We start from the raw sequence: 15,881 nt of genomic DNA, 5'->3' as shown, positions 1-15,881 counted from the left end.
AACACATACCCGCTCTGTTCAGCGTTGTGTCTGTGTATCTCCCTCTGTCTGTGGGGATCAGAGTCATATTGTTAACACATCACCACAGCAGATACTGTACCGAAGGACATCCTGAGAGGAGGATGAGGAAGGTCTGGTTTCTCATGGGGAGATGAAGTTCAGCCGTCTGAAGAAACACAATAAATGTATGTAGCAAAAACAACAGATGCCCACTTCTTTTTTATATGTTCCTGACTTTAACAGTATCCGTGTTTATTGTATAGCATTCAGAAGAATGAAAAGAAGGAAAGCCACTCATGGCTTTGTCACTCAGAGAAATATCTTTGGAAAAGATTTTTCATGTTTCTTCCTATTTTTTATTTTTGTATAATTTTTATATAGCAGCGATCATTGTGTGTGTGTGTGTATGTGTATGTGTATGTATGTGTGGATATATCTATATCTCCTGTGTCTTCACGAAGGTTAAATAATAGGAACTTTACCAGAGTGTGAATAAAGTTTCATAAACACTTTTGATGGTTGCTTAAAAAGCATTGCATTTTATGTCACCATTTTCATTTTTATTGTGTGGACCCTCTCATCCATACTGGATCTAAGGCTTCAAGTCTGTCTTCTGGTTTTGTCATCTTCCCTTGTACAATCTTTGGTGATGACTGTGACCTTCCCATGTTTACTAGGACTGCCCTATGGCCCAGGCCAGCTGCTTGACTTGATTCCAGGACATGGCTTGAGCACAAGAAGTTGTACTGGGATTGTTCTTTCTGACTTGGCTCTTCCCAGTACATCAGCTGTCTGCTGAGATAAGGTTCAATGGGGGAGGAGTCCCTGGGTGCCCGATCATCAGATCTTTTCCTTTCATGGCCATTGTGTACAACAGCAACCTGTTCATTCCTTCAAAAGTACACATTGAGCCCCCATTATATGCCAATCATTATACCACTGCTGGGAATATAATAGTGAGGAAAAATGCATCTTTATTTTGGTCATAGTCTAGTGAGACAGACAAGTACTAATCAACATTAAATATGAAATGACCACTGTGATAAGTGCAATAAAGGGTAGGGACAGGGGACATGAGTGGATGTAATAGGAGAATTTGATTTACTCAGTGATAGTTTTTCTGAGGAAATAATGATTGACTCAAGATCTGAGGGGTGAGTAAGCAGAAACTAGCTGAAGTGATGGGGTGGAGGAAAAAAAAAATCAAGAGCACAAAAGCATCCCCTGATTTAAAACTGTATTCTTTCTCCAGCAACTTCTGCGAGAAAGTAGGTCAGGGAAGGCTTTTCTGAGAAAGTGATGTTTGAGCAAAGAGCTCAAGAGGTAAAAAAAAAAAAAAAAAAAGCTATTCAGATATCTAGCAAGGACTATCCCAGACAGGAAATGTGTGCCAAGCCCCTGAGGTGGAAAGGTGTCCTGTATGTTTCAGAACCTGCAGGAGGCAAGTGGCTAGAGCAGTGTCCTGGGTGAGAGACATTGACCAAACAGGTTCAGACAATGAAGAAGGGAAGTCCAGATATTTTGCATCTTTAATGTCATTATAGTCATTTGGGTTTTGTGTTTTTCAACTTTTTACATTTGAGTATGGTTGACAAGCAATGTTACATTAAGTTCAGGTGCACAGCATAGTCACTTAACATTTCTATGCATTAGGGTGTGTTCACCGTAAGTGTAGCTAGCACCCATTACCATGCAATGCTATTACATTATCATGGACTATACACTCTATGCTCTGTCTTTTATTCTGGTGAAATATTCATTCCATAATTGGAAGCATATGTCTCCCAGTGCCCTTTACCCATTTTGCTCATCTTCTCACCTTCCTCCCCTCTGTCAACTGTCAGTTTGTTCTCTGTATTTATAGGTATGTTTCTGTTTTCGGTTTGTTTATTCATTTCTGTGGTGGGTTTTTTTTTTTTTTTTAGATTTTTAGATGATTGAGATCATATGGTATTTGTCTTTCTCTCTCTCCTTTTCTCTTTAGGTATTTGTCTTTTTCATTCTGACTTATTTCACTTTGCATAATACTCTCAGGGCCATCCATGTTGTCACAAATGGAAAGATCCTATCCTTCTTAATGGCTGCTTGATACTCCATTTTATGTATCTATCTTACCTCTTCTTTAACCACTCCACTATCTGTGGATACTTAGGTTGCTTCCATATCTTAGCTGTTTTAAATAATACTGCAATAAACAAGGGGTACAAGTATGTTTTTGATTTAGTGTTTTCATTTTCTTTGGGTAAATACCTAATAGTGAAATTACTGTATCATAAAGTATTTCTATTTTTAATTTTTGAAGAACCTCCATACTGTTTTCCACAATGGTTGTACCAATTTACATTCCTACTAACAGTGCATGAGGGTTCCTTCTTCTTCACATCCTGGCCAACGTTTGTTATTTCTTATCTTTTTGATTTTAGCCATTCTGAGAGGTATAAGATTATATCTCACGGTGGTTTTGATTAGCATTTCCCCGATGATTAGTGACATTATGCATCTTTTCACATTGGCCATCTGTATGTCTTTTTTGGGAAATGTCTTTTCACAGTTTTTAATTGGATTGTTTTTTGGTGTTGACTTGTATGAGTTTTTTATATATATTGGATATTAACTCCTTTTTGGTATATCATTTGCAAATATCTTCTTCCATTCAGTAGGTCATCTTTTTGTTTTGTTCATGGTTTCCTTCGCTGTGCAAAAGCTTTTTATTTTGTTGTATTCCCAATACATCAAAAAAGTTTGTTTTCTAGATACGCCTTAGGAGGCGTATCTAGAAAAACATTGTTGTGTCCCAACAGTTACTGCAAAAAGTTACTGCATAATGTTTGCTTCTAGGATTCTTAAGGTTTTAGGTCTCACAATTAGGCCCAATTTAAGTTTATTTTTGTGTATGTTTTTAGAAAATGGCCCAGTTTCATTCTTTTGCATATAGCTATCCAGTTTTCTCAAGACCATTTATTGAAGAGAGTCTCTTCTTTCCTCTTTGTATATTCTTGTTTCCTTTGTCATAGATTAATTAACCATGTAAGTGTGGGTTTATTTCTAGGATCTCTAGTCTGTTCTTGGGCTGATGCGTCTAATGTTTGTGCCAGTATCATACTGTTTTGGTTACTACAGGTCTGTAGTATTTCTCAAAATCTGGAAATGGGATACCTCTAGCTTTGTTTTTCTTTCTTAAGACTGTTTTGGCTTATTATAGTCATTTGTGGTTCCATATAAATTTTAGAATTATTTTTTCTAGTTGTTGGAAAAAATTGCCATTGGTGTCTTGAAAGAGATTGCATGGAATCTATAGGTGACTTTGGGCAGTACAGATATTTTAACAATGTTGGTTCTTCCAAACCACACACATGAATAATTTTCCATTTGTCTCATCTTTAATTTCTTTCATTGATATTTCATAGTTTTCAGAGTGCTGGTCTTTTACTTTTTTGGTTAAGTTTATAATGTATTCCTGAGTACTTTATTCTTTTAGGAGCAATTATAAATGGAAGGGTTTTTGTTTTTGTTTTTAAATTTCTCTTCCTGCTACTTGGTTTTTAGTTTACAGAAACACTATTAATTGCTGGGTATTAATTTTGTATTCTGCCACTTTACTGAATTTGTTTGTTTCTAGTAGGTTTTTACTGGACTCTTCAGTTTTCAAAATACAGTATTATAACATCTTCAAACAGTGACAGTTTAACTTGGCCCCTACTAATATAGATGCCTCTTATTTCTTTTTCTTGTCTGATTACTGTGACTAGGACTTCCTATACTGTGTGGAATAAAAGTTGTGAGAGTGGACAACTTTTTTTTTTTTTTTTTTTTTTCTGTTCCTGATCTTAGAGGAAAAGCTGTCAGTTTTTCATTATGAAGTATGATATCAGCTGTGGACTTTTCATATATGGCCTTTGTTACGTTGAGGTATGTTTCATCTAAAACCACTTTGTTGAATTTGAGTTTTACATGAAATGATATCAGATTTGAGTGAGATGAATAAGATGTAGAATTAAAGAAAGATTTTTTTAAAGATTTGATTTGTTTTAGAGAGAGAGAGAGAATGGGGGAGGGGCAGAGAAAGAGGGAAAGAATCTCAGGTAGACTCTGAGCTGAGTGTAGAGTCCGTTTGGGGCTCTATCTCATGGCCCTAGGATCACAACCTGAGTGAAAACCAAGAGTCAGACACTTATCCAACTAAGCCACCCATGCACCGCCAGAGACAGTTTGAACAGACTGTTGTGCTCTGACTTATACTTTAAAATAAATAGTCTGGCTTATTGAGAAGAGCTTGTATAGAGTAAATACTGAAAGCACAATGATGCTTGGAGCATATTTATATTGCTATTTTATAAAGGAGGAAATGGAGGCTCAGATTTTAGCCTGACTAAAGTCATATAGTGGCTAGATTGGATTTGAACTTAAATTTCATTAATCCTAAAGTCCACGTTCTTTCTGCTGTGCTAGAATGGTGTCATGTGTGTGGTCGGGGGGGAAGGGTGGAAGATGCATTTGAAAAACAGGATCATTACAATACTCCACATTTAGATTTTTTTCACTTAAAATGTCATAAAGTCTCATGACATTATTTTTTTTATCCTATGGCATTATCTTTAAGGTCTACAACTTAGCTCATTGTATACCTATATTACCTTCAGACAACCAATCTCTTCTTGCTATTTTTTAAAATTTAAAACCTAAGAAAATACTTGCATGAAGACTCTTTCCATCTTTTTCAGGGAAAAATCTAGATATCCCAAGGAAAATATTTTAAAACACATTTCCTGCTGATGAGAAGGTGATCTTTTATTATGAAAAACAACTTAAACTCAAATGCTGCATTGGCCTTATATTTTAAATTACTTAAAACAAGATCTTAAAAAAATACATTTTCACATTTTTGTAAAATAAGCATGAAACTACTCCAAACTACTAATTAAGCAGATTTGGAAATAGTTGATATGTTCATGATGAAAGGCAGTGTTGCATATAGAAGTTAAAGTGCTTACATGCTCATATGTTAGTTAAAAAAAAAAAAAAATTGTTGGGCAAAATTACTTCCTACCTCATTCCCCTCATTGGTTTGGTTTGATGACAATGATGACTCCATATATTTCTCGATTCATTTCTCTCTCATTGCAGCTTGGAATGTGATTTCTCCCCTGTTGTCTTATCTGTTACTTTTCCTAGCCAGTTCAGAGGTTAGCCTTTCTTTCTAGACTTTTTAAGTTTCTCTTGCTTCTTTTACCTCCTCACTTCAAAAAAACAAAACAAAACAAAACAAAACAAAACAAAAAAAAAGAAAGAGAGAGAGAGAGAGAGAGAACTTGTCTCCTTTTTCTTTATCCTTTAAGAATTCTCAGTGCTGTGGGGAGAGAGAGCCCTCATTATATAAGGAAAAAAAAATCACAAGTTTTCTCATGGATGAAGGCCAGCAGTTGAGCCTTCTGCAGTATTTTACATGGTAGAACTAGAAATGGGAAATTATTCATTAAACCTCAGTGGTTCACCACTGTAGCAACAAAGAGGCTATTTCTGCAGCAGTTTTACCAGCCTCAGAAGGAGAACTCCCTCTGTACCAGGGAATAGAGTTGTACCAAAGTACCAATTTTCAAGAGTATTCAACTGCAAAAATGACACTTTTCTACTTGCAAAAGAACTTGCTTTTGCTATTTTTTGAGATAGAGGAAAAGTTCCTTTCCCATTTTGGAAATCAATAAGGCTTTTTCCTCTCCTCCATTGCCATGGGTTATTATAGAAAAAAACTATCCATGTTCCTGAAGATAATTTGTAGAAGACAATTATTGAGATGGAACCAGCTCTGTTCTCCCTTTGGGCAGCCATCTGGAGGCTAAGGACTGCTGGTTGAAAAGATATGAGGAGATCCATTCTAGTTTCTAATGCTCAGGCATCATAGCCATTTTAAGAAGCTGGCAGTAGAGCATTTTAAGCCAACATCTCCCAGATGCCAGGGTAATTTCCCCCACCATTTCTTACAGCACACCATTACCAGAATTTACTCAGGGTTCTACTCTTCTTGAGTCCTTTAGTTGGGATTTTACAAAAATACATGAGCTCATGACTGCAAAGGCACAGCCTATACTTAAAGAAGGCACTGCTCTCTACAGAGAAGACACAGTGCCTCTTGGAGGAGTTGGTTTTATGATAGCCTTGCTTCCTTGTATCTGGCTGGGAGGCATCACAGAGAGACTGACTGGCCATCCATGGAGTAAGGCCTGCTCAAGTTTGAGCTCTTGCATGTATAAACTATGTGATGTTGACTGGCAGTTTAAACTCTCTTAGTTTCAGGCTTCTCATTTGCAAATGGAAAAAACTGTAATTCACAAGGTTCTTAGGAGGATGAAACAAGATAATACATTTAAAATGCAATGGAATACTATGCAGCCATCAACAGAAATGAAATCTCACCATTTGCGACAACATGGATGGAACTAGAGCGTATCATGCTTAGCAAAATAAGTCAAGCAGAGAAAGACAACTATCATATGATCTCCCTGATATGAGGAAGTAGTGATGCAACATGGGGGCTTAAGTGGGTAGGAGAAGAATAAATGAAACAAGATGGGATTGGGAGGGAGACAAATCATAAGTGACTCTTAATCTCACAAAACAAGCTGAGGGTTGCTGGGGGGAGGGGGGTTGGGAGAAGGAGGGTGGGGTTAAGGACATTGGGGAGGGTATGTGCTTTGGTGAGTGCTATGAAGTGTGTAAACCTGGTGATTCACAGACCTGTACCCCCTGGGGATAAAAATATATGTTTATAAAAAATAAAAAATTAAAAAAAATAAAATAAAAATATAAAAAAATAAAATTCATGACCTAAAGCCTGGCACATAATGGGCATATAGTGGTCGTTGCATGCTCCTCTTCCATTCCACATGAAACCCAGTGTATTCTCAGTGATAATGAGGCACACAGTATCATTCATTCTTGTTCCATGGACATGATCATAAAATGCCATATTTTTCTGTTTAGCCTTACTTCCTCATAGGGTCTATTTGGACTTTAACCACTTGTATGGCATCCAAATCATCAAATATGTATTAAATATTATAGGATTTATTATCTGTCATATAAACTTAAAATTAATATGTAATATTAAGACAATATAAAATATGTGCATTTCCTGGGATTCTTTAATCCTAAACTCAATGGAAGGCAGCCACATTTACAGGATGGTAAAGGAATAAGAAGAGGTAATTTAAGCAATAAAGGGGGAGGGCATATAATTTTGGGTTAAAGCTCTCTCTAAACAGGGAAATCCAGGGTATACTGCTGGGTGCACAGCAGAATGGTATTTATCACCCAAGTTTTGGTGTACCAACCACTGTGTCTAGTGTGATGTTAACAGACACTGGATTTTTCAGTGGAAGCATCATACATCATCTTTCAAGCTTAATGTCAGTTCAAATTCTCATTTTTCCTTCCATACCCCGTTGAAGTTAACATCCTTCTTTCTAATGCTTTATTTACAGAGTTTATTTATTTACAGAATATTCTTATTTATTTTAATTTTTTAAGATTAATTTCACTGTTCATTTACCGAAATCTTCTTGAATCTTTTAAAACTCATTCACGGATATATTATTCCTCCTACTTTTACCACCATCTAATCTGTTAAGAACATTAATGTCTTTATTCCAAGCATCAGTTAAAACATGTATGCTCTAGGGGCAGATGGAAGCGGGACCCTGTGGTAAGTCACAGGAGAAGAGTCATCTCAGCATTACTTACTTTGGTTTTATCAAACTGTATTATTGTAGGTCATGTGTTAACTTTGGTGTTTACAAAGTTATCATGAATATACTGTTTACAGTATATGCCTCACTGAAACCCAGGTATGATTTATCTGTAATATTTTCCAGCTGTTTCCATCTGTCATCATAATTTGTTCTAAGTGAACCCATGCTGGCTCCTGGTGATCTTACATCCTTTCCTAATACTTATAAATCCATGTATTAAATCATTAATTTTCATCTCCTGCCTAAGACTGATTTCAACCTCAATTGCCAGTAGTTACAAATAACTGTAGCCTTTCCATTTTTCATGTAAATCAAGGAAACACGTGTATTTTTTCAGGCATGAATGCCTCTCTTATTCTTTAAAGGTTAAAAAAAAAAGGGGGGGATTCAGCTATCATTTTTGTAGGTGCTTTTTACCCCTTAGGAAATGTTTGAGGCCAGGAATGTTGGGTATTTTTAGGGCACCAGCCCTCTGGGATTCTCTCACTATTGGGATTTTCCCCTACTGTGCTCCTCTTCTCATTGCCCTCTCCTCTCAGGCTGGTTTACTTTCAGCCTCCATATCTTGGCATCTGCATACTCAAACTCTGCTAGTAGGTTAGTATCCCATTGAGGTTCTAGTACTTCCAAGGAGTCATCTCTGACCACCTCATTTTCTCCTTCCTCTTAAGTTATCGTAGTTTTCTGCTCTTATGTATGAAGTTTTTAACTCTAGGCTGCAAAACACTTGCATCTTTGTCTGGATTGGAGGGTGCCCCAAAGCAAAAACCTTCTTGTTTTTCTTTTTAACCACCAAGTTGTCTTTTATATGTAGAGTGAGCACTGAGAAGGGTTTTCTGACTAACAACACAAATAAAATCTTTCTCATCACATGCCCAGAGTTAGACCTCTGATGAGCTCTGCCCTTCAAAAATCAGTTGCAACCGTAAGAGACTCTTATTTATAATGAACAAACTGAGGGTTACTGGAGGGGGAGGTGGATGGGGGATGGGTACTAAGGAGGGCACATCTTGTGATGAACACTGGGTGTTATATGTAAGTGATGAATCACTAAATTCAATTCCTAAAACTAACATTACACTATTTATTAAGTAACTAGAATTTAAATAAAAGCTTGAAGTATGAAAAAAAAATCAGTTGTAAAACTGGAACTGGATAGATGGCATAAATTTCACTATGGGAAAATGCATTTTAAAAAGATCAACTTTGCTTTTAATTGACTTAATCAGGATTCTTTGTGTTGAACAAGGTAGACAACTTCCTTAACCTGGATTAAACCATAAAAGAGTTATTTGACTCCTATAGCTGAGAAACCAGAAGACAAGCCTGGCTTCAGGCAGAGCCTTAGTCTAGTGTCACCAAGACCAGTTTCTTTTCCTTCATTTGCTCTGATACTGCAGATTTACCTTTGTGGTGGTCTGTATTGTTATCTGTTGCTGCTGGAACAAAGCACCATAGAGTTAGTGTCTTAAAACAAAGCATATTTATTATTTTACAGTTCTGGAGAACAGAATTTGGTAAATGGGTCTTCTGCTGCAGTCAAGGAGCCTGCATTCCTCCTGGAGACTTTAGGGAAGAATCCACTTCTTGCCTTTTCCAGTTTCTAGAGGCTTCTAGACCACTTCCAACAATGGCATCACACCTCCCTCTCTAACTCTGACTCTGCTTCCCCTTTCCATTTTTAAGGACTCTTGTGATTATAATGGGTCCACCATGGTAATCCAGGGTAGTATCTTCCTCTCAAAATCCTTAACTTTATCACATCACAAAGTCCCCTTTGCCACTTAAGATAACATAGTCACAGGATTCTAGGGATTAGGATGTGGGCATCTTTAGGGCCATTATTGACCCATCACAGTCTTCCCTTTAGCCCCAAAGGATTCACAGTCATCTCCATGCAGACTATATTAACCCCTACCCAGGATCCCCCACCCACCCAATTTTTAATTCAATACATCATCAACTCAGAGTCCAAAATCTCATCTAAATATCTTCAGCTCATCGGTCTCAAATCTAAAAAACCAGTTCTGGGGCAGAGTCTTGAGTATGATCCTGATACGGGAAAAGCTCTCTTTACCTGTGAAACCAGCAAGCAAGTTGTCTGTTTCAAAATTCAGTGGAGCCATAGGCATAGGAAACTGCCTTTAGACATTCTTGTTTAAAAGGGAGAAAGTAGAAGGAAAAAGGGAGTTATTAGTTCCAGCAATTCTGAAATCCAGCTAGGCAAGTATCATTAGTTTTCAGGGCCCAGGAATAAGTATTTGTTGTTTGTGGCTCCATCTTCCAGGCCCATTGTTCTGACCTCTAGGTTCATATCTCTGTCCTTGGGATTATCATTCCTTTTTCTCATGAAGGGTGGGCCATCTTGGCAGCTGAGTATTCTTTTTTTTTTTTTTTTAATTCATTTTGAGGGTGAGAGACAGAGACAGAGAAAACACAAGCAGGAGAAGAGGCAGAGGGAGAGGGAGAAGCAGACTCCCCACTGAGCTGTGAGCCTGAGGTAGGTCTCTATTCCAGGACCATAAGATCATGACCTGGGCCAAGGTAGATGCTTAATCATCTGAGAAACCCAGGCACATCTGCAGTTGAGTATTCTCGATGGCCTGTTTTCTAGAATTATATAGGAGTTTAGGAGTCTGAGCCTTTTTCACTTTGTCTTTTCTCTGTCCCTTTCGCTCCAATCTGGAAGTTTCCCTTCTTACAATGTTCTCAGAAGCCTTGTTGGTCACTCATCTATGTCTTGAGGATTTCACTCCATTGGATAAAAGGTCCCTTTGCAGATCTTTTCTGGATAGTCCCTTTGACACTCCTGCCTTCTGCTGAAATAGCTGACAGGATCTGTGAGTCATGTGCTTAGTCACCTCAGAGAGCCTTCCATGTGTCTGACTATTCTGACCTTCCAATCCTTCTGAGGCATGAGCAAAAGATTGTCCAGTCACACCCTTAGCTTTCTCTCCAGAACATACTCTCTTGATAAGCAATTTCTTAATTTCAGTGTCTCTTCAATCTGGATTAACTGAGAATTTCCCAAGTCTACAAATCCCTTTTCTTTTTACTTAATGGTTCTCCCCTCAACCTCTCTCTTACCATAAGCATCAAAGAGAAATCAGGTCCTATCTTAAGGATTTTTGAAATCTCTTCAGTTAATATCTAAATTCATCACCTAACTGTAGGACACAATTATGCCAACTATTCTGCCCTTGTAAATCAAGGATGCTCATTCCTCTTGTTTCCAATACCATATTCCTCATTTCCTTCTGACCCTCACCAAAGCCCCACTGGGGTCCATATTTCTATCAACGGACTCTTTGAGGCAGTTGAAAATACTTGACTCTCACACGACTTAAAATTCTTCCAGCCTCTACCCATTGCTCAATTCCAGTGCCACTTGCACATTTTTAAGTTTTTTTTCTTTTTTTTTTTCTTTCTTTCTTTTCTTTTTTTTTTTTTTAGCACTATCTCACTTCATGGGAACAAAATCTGTATTAGCTTCCCATTACTCCAAAATGAACGGTAGCAACTTTAGTGTCTTAAAACAGTACAAATACATTACCTTACACTTGTGGAGGTCAATCTAGATATTAGGATATGGGCATCTTTGGAGGGAAGGGAAGGGAAATTATTCTGTCTACCACAGGTTTTTCATAGGGGTCTGATGGAAGCACCAAGATTTCTCCTCTGTTAGCACCTTCTGTAAATCTCATATGCTTCCACGACTCAGAGGAAAAGAGGTTTCTCCTGGCAGTGTCCTTATGAGAGGCAGAAAGCTTCTCATTTCAAGAAGCCTCAGAAAATATCTCCTTTGATCTGATTAGCTGACAGACTCAGCTCTGACTTTGTCACTATGATCAGAAAAATAGGTTATTTTGCATGACTGAAGGGACTCCGGGTCCTTCACAGACTCTGCAGTTGAGAATGTAGAAGAGGATTTCCTTCAGCACCTGTTACCAAAAGAAGGAAGAATGGATTCTGAGGGGAAAAAATGTCAATTAAAATACACCCCTTCATCCCAAGACTGTAAATTAGTGAAGGGCAATGACCATATCACCTTTATAGTTGTATATTCCATATAGATACTACATAGCTCAAATGTCTAATACAATAATTAGCATTTTTAAATAACTGATGAAATGATAAGTTATTACATGGCCATGTTCACATGATTGAAGCATAGTCAGATTCATAGCTTAACATGTATCATTCGATGAGATGTTAGTGTTTTTGCAAATATATTTCTGAAACAGGTTAAAGAAAATATCTTTTAAAGTTAGATGATGATATTAGGAGAAGGATAGAAATTGGTTAAGACAATTTTCTGAATTAAGGTAGGACAAGAAATATAGTTCCATCATGAGGATCTTTCTTCCTTTTTTTTTTTTTTAAAGATTATTTATTTATTTATTTGACAGACAGAGATCACAAGTAGGCAGAGAGAGAGGAAGGGAAGCAGGCTCTCCACTGAGCAGAAAACCTGATGCGGGGCTCGATCTCAGGACCCGGAGACCATGACCTGAGCAGAAGATAGAGGCCTTGATCCACTGAGCCACCCAGGAGCCCCCATAATGAGGATCTTAAAAGGAATTATAGATCTTGAATTTAACTCATCCTCCTGGGCTAATCTCAGAAAATCAATGTTCCTAATGTTTTTCTCCCCAAACATGTACATACACACATAATTTAGGGTCCTTGTGGTTTGTAGAAATGTAAATATTGATTAATTTGCCTTCAGAACTAAAAAGTGTGTCTGGGTTTCTGTGTGTTTTATTAGCAGATTAAGCCCCAGAAGGGGACCCAAAGCACCAAATGTCATAAAGACCATGTGAAGAGGATTAATCATATTAACCTATTTTTCTGTGGCTTCCATTTCTTTCCTCTTCCTGTCTGATCTTCTGGTCCGCTTTCTTCCTGATAAGGAACCTGGATGGGAAGTGAGTCTAATACCTCTGAGAGGAGCAATGAGGCGGTATTGTGTCTCTCAAGTAGAAAGCATCACGCTGTGAATCAGAGGATATTGAAGTGTTTATAAGAGTAGACTCTGGGTGTGCCTGGGTGGCTCAGGTCATGCCTTGAGCTCAGGTCATGATCCTGGGGTCCTGGGATCGTGCCCGGCATCGAACTTTCTGCTCAGCGGGGAGCCCGCTTCCTCCTCTCTCTCTGCCTGCCTCTCTGCCTACTTGTGATCTCTGCCTGTCAAATAAATAAATAAAATCTTTTTTTTTTTTTAAAAAAGGAGTAGACTCTGGAGTTATCTTTTTAAGGAGAAGGAGGACATACTGAGAAAGCAGGTACAAGCAACTGTCAGAGGCTAGTTGTGGAACCAAATGAGTATCTAAGAGGAAGAGAAGCTGATGATCTTTTTAGAAGCCCATTGGTTCATGGACAAGATAGCCTGGACTACTCAGGGTAATAGAGTCAAGAATGGTAGCTAAGAGCAACTTAATCACTAGTCATACTGAATTAGACTGAGCAATGTCCATTTAAAGGAAATTGAACAGCAGTAACCACTTCTGCTTCCCACCCTCCTTTTACTGATGAGGAGAAAGAGGACCATTCCATACTTTCTAATCCAGTGGTTCTTTCTATCATTTTGGTAGGGGACATGCTTAGATTCGTTTTGTGCATCTAATGAAAGCTAAAGATTCCCTCCCTGGGTGGGGTTGGGGGGAGAATATGTGCACAGTAGTCAATCATTTTTTTTTTTAATAAAATTTTGGGACATTCATGAACTCCCTGAATTTTGTCAGCATGGGACTCACAGGAAGATTCATGGACCCAGTAAATGGTCCTTCTTCTAAACCCGGATCCTTCACCTTTAAAGACTCATCCACTGATAAGGGAAGCTTTGAGTGTTTTGAGAAATTTGGGGGTCACCAAGAGTTCCAGTGAAGGGTCAAGAAATTCTGCAGCTGAACAGCTCCTTAGGAGAACTTTCACCAGAGTGGTATTTCTATCATCATCCTTCCTGGCCAAATTCATTCATTTGTAAGTTCACTTATTCAGCAAAAACATATTAGAGTGTGTGGTATTATTCATCCTATGCCAGATTCATGGGAAGCGCAAAAATGAATGACATACAGTCTCTCCTCTCAAAGGAGCTTGAGGTCCTGCAACGGAGATGATACATGCAAAGAAAGTTAGCTTAAAACAATTTCCTGAGAGGGCTTTACTGTTCACTTTCTCTAACAGAACACCCCCTCATTAGGTGGGCCATCGTTACTTATCATGATTTTTAAAATTATCTCTTTATGCCTCTCTTTTAACTGATCACAAACCCTTGAGGACAGAGACGGAGTCTTATTAAATCTCAAATCTATATTTCATGGGGGTTAATAGGGCACCTGGAACATGGTAATGTTTAAAAATTGTTGAGTAGGGGCACCTGGGTGGCTCAGTTGGTTAAGCGACTGCCTTCCGCTCAGGTCATGATCCTGGAGTCCCAGGGTGCGGTCCCGCATCGGGCTCCCTGCTGGGGGCGGGGGGGAGTCTGCTTCTCCCGTTGACCTTTCTCCTCTCATGTTCTCTCTCTTTCTCTCTCTCAAATAAATAAATAAAATCTTCTAAAAAAATTGTTGAGTAGAACACTGAAATGTGTTTGGAGAAGAGAACCCAGACTAAATAAGATGCCTTACAAAAAGAGGACCCTGGCTGTTCTGTCAGGAAATAGTGATCTGGCACTCGTCCCGTGTGTTTCTGGACCTCAGTTTCCCACCTGTCCTGGAAGGGAATTGAAGTAGGTGATTCTTTCCAATGAAAAATTCTGTTTTAAATGTCGCTGGAAGGGGAGAAAGAAGTAAATGCCCTGGCCATCTGACGCAGTTTAAACACTTGCCTTGGCTTTATGGTCGAATAACAATAATTTCCCAAAGGTTGAATGTCAAAAGGGGTAGCTGAAAAACCCCAGACGCTCAGAACTTTCCCTGGCTCCATTGACAAAAGTGACTTCCCACGCTTTGCCCACAGAGGGCATCCCTGCTCATTGATATGTAGACCGGGCTCAGGCAGCTGCTGAAAGCCTCCTCCGACCGCTCTTTTTTCCCTCCGCCCTCATCTCTCTGCCCCCACCCCCTTCCCGTGGAATCTTCGCCTGATCCAGTTCGTTTCCCTCCGGTCTCCGCATTTTCCCTTCCAGCCCTCCACTTCTCGGGATCAATGGATAGTACAGCTCCAACTCCCAGCTCGCACACCGCTGGCAGACACCCCAGTAACAAGTGAGAGCGCTCCACCCCGCAGACCCCTGCCTCTCCTTCCTCGGTCCCTTTGGCTCTTGGAAGAAAAACCAACAGCATCCCCAGCTCTCATGCGGATTTTGCTTTTTCAACTTTACCCAGCCGTGGACGGGGAACCAGCCTCAACCTTTTAATGCACAGCCCCACCACAGGATTGCTTTCTGTCTCCTCTTGGTCCCTTCTGGATATTCTCTTTATTGATGACTCCGGAGCCCCGCGGAGAGCTGTCTTCCCTCTTCGCACTCCCTCTGTCTCCTTGAGTTAGTTTTCTAAGGTTTTCCCCGGAGCTCGGCATCTCTTGGACCGAATGGAACTTTTTGCTGCCTCCTTTGGCTGCTGATTCTGTCAGTGGACGAGGAGAGAGGCACAAGAAGCGCAGGGGAGGTGGAGAAAGAGGTGGAGGAAGAGGACGAGGAGGAGGAGGAGGAAGCCAAAGGGGCTCGGCGCGTGTGTGTGCATGTGTGCATGCGTGTGTGAGTGCATGTGTGTGAGTGCCGCCGCTGCCCAGGACCTCCGGCCCCGAAGGTGTTGGCTGAAATATGGAGAATAGTCTTGGATGTGTTTGGGTACCCAAGCTGGCTTTTGTACTCTTCGGAGCTACCCTGCTTAGCGCACATCTTCAAGTCACCGGTAAGAGCTTCTTTCCTTTATCCGCCTCTCACCCATCCCCATAGTTACCCCCCTTTCCTTCTAATTTCATCTGGGGAGTATTACCATTGGGGTATCGGAAGAAAAAGCAAGATGATCTGTGCTAGCTCTGCTCCCCCTTTCCTCGCTGATGATAAAAGACTGGAAGACTTTTTCCCCCCCGCCAGGGTGGAGGATGTTGGCAATTGGGGAGAGGGGCGCCTCTTTGCTCTTTTAAATCCGGTGCTTGCATCTTTCATTTTGCAAATACTTGAGTTGGTTT

At 39.5% G+C, this 15,881-nt stretch overlaps 1 protein-coding gene across 3 annotated transcripts in view; it reads left to right on the top strand.

Annotated features, from left to right (window-relative positions):
* Positions 1-14,829: 14,829 nt before the first annotated feature.
* DCC (DCC netrin 1 receptor) overlaps positions 14,830-15,881 on the top strand; it is a 1,135,716-nt gene continuing 1,134,664 nt past the window's right edge. For all 3 annotated transcript variants that reach the window (XM_082699428.1, XM_082699427.1, XM_082699426.1), the window contains exon 1: positions 14,830-15,601. In XM_082699428.1, the coding sequence (XP_082555554.1) occupies positions 15,511-15,601 (91 nt within the window). In that variant the 5' untranslated portion in view covers positions 14,830-15,510. The remainder of the gene's footprint in view (positions 15,602-15,881) is intronic.

This window comes from Mustela nivalis (assembly GCF_964662115.1).
Source record: "Mustela nivalis genome assembly, chromosome: 14".
Classification (NCBI taxonomy): domain Eukaryota; kingdom Metazoa; phylum Chordata; class Mammalia; order Carnivora; family Mustelidae; genus Mustela; species Mustela nivalis.
The sequence above is the reverse complement of the archived record's forward strand: the minus strand, read 5'-3'. Positions and strand labels throughout refer to the sequence as shown.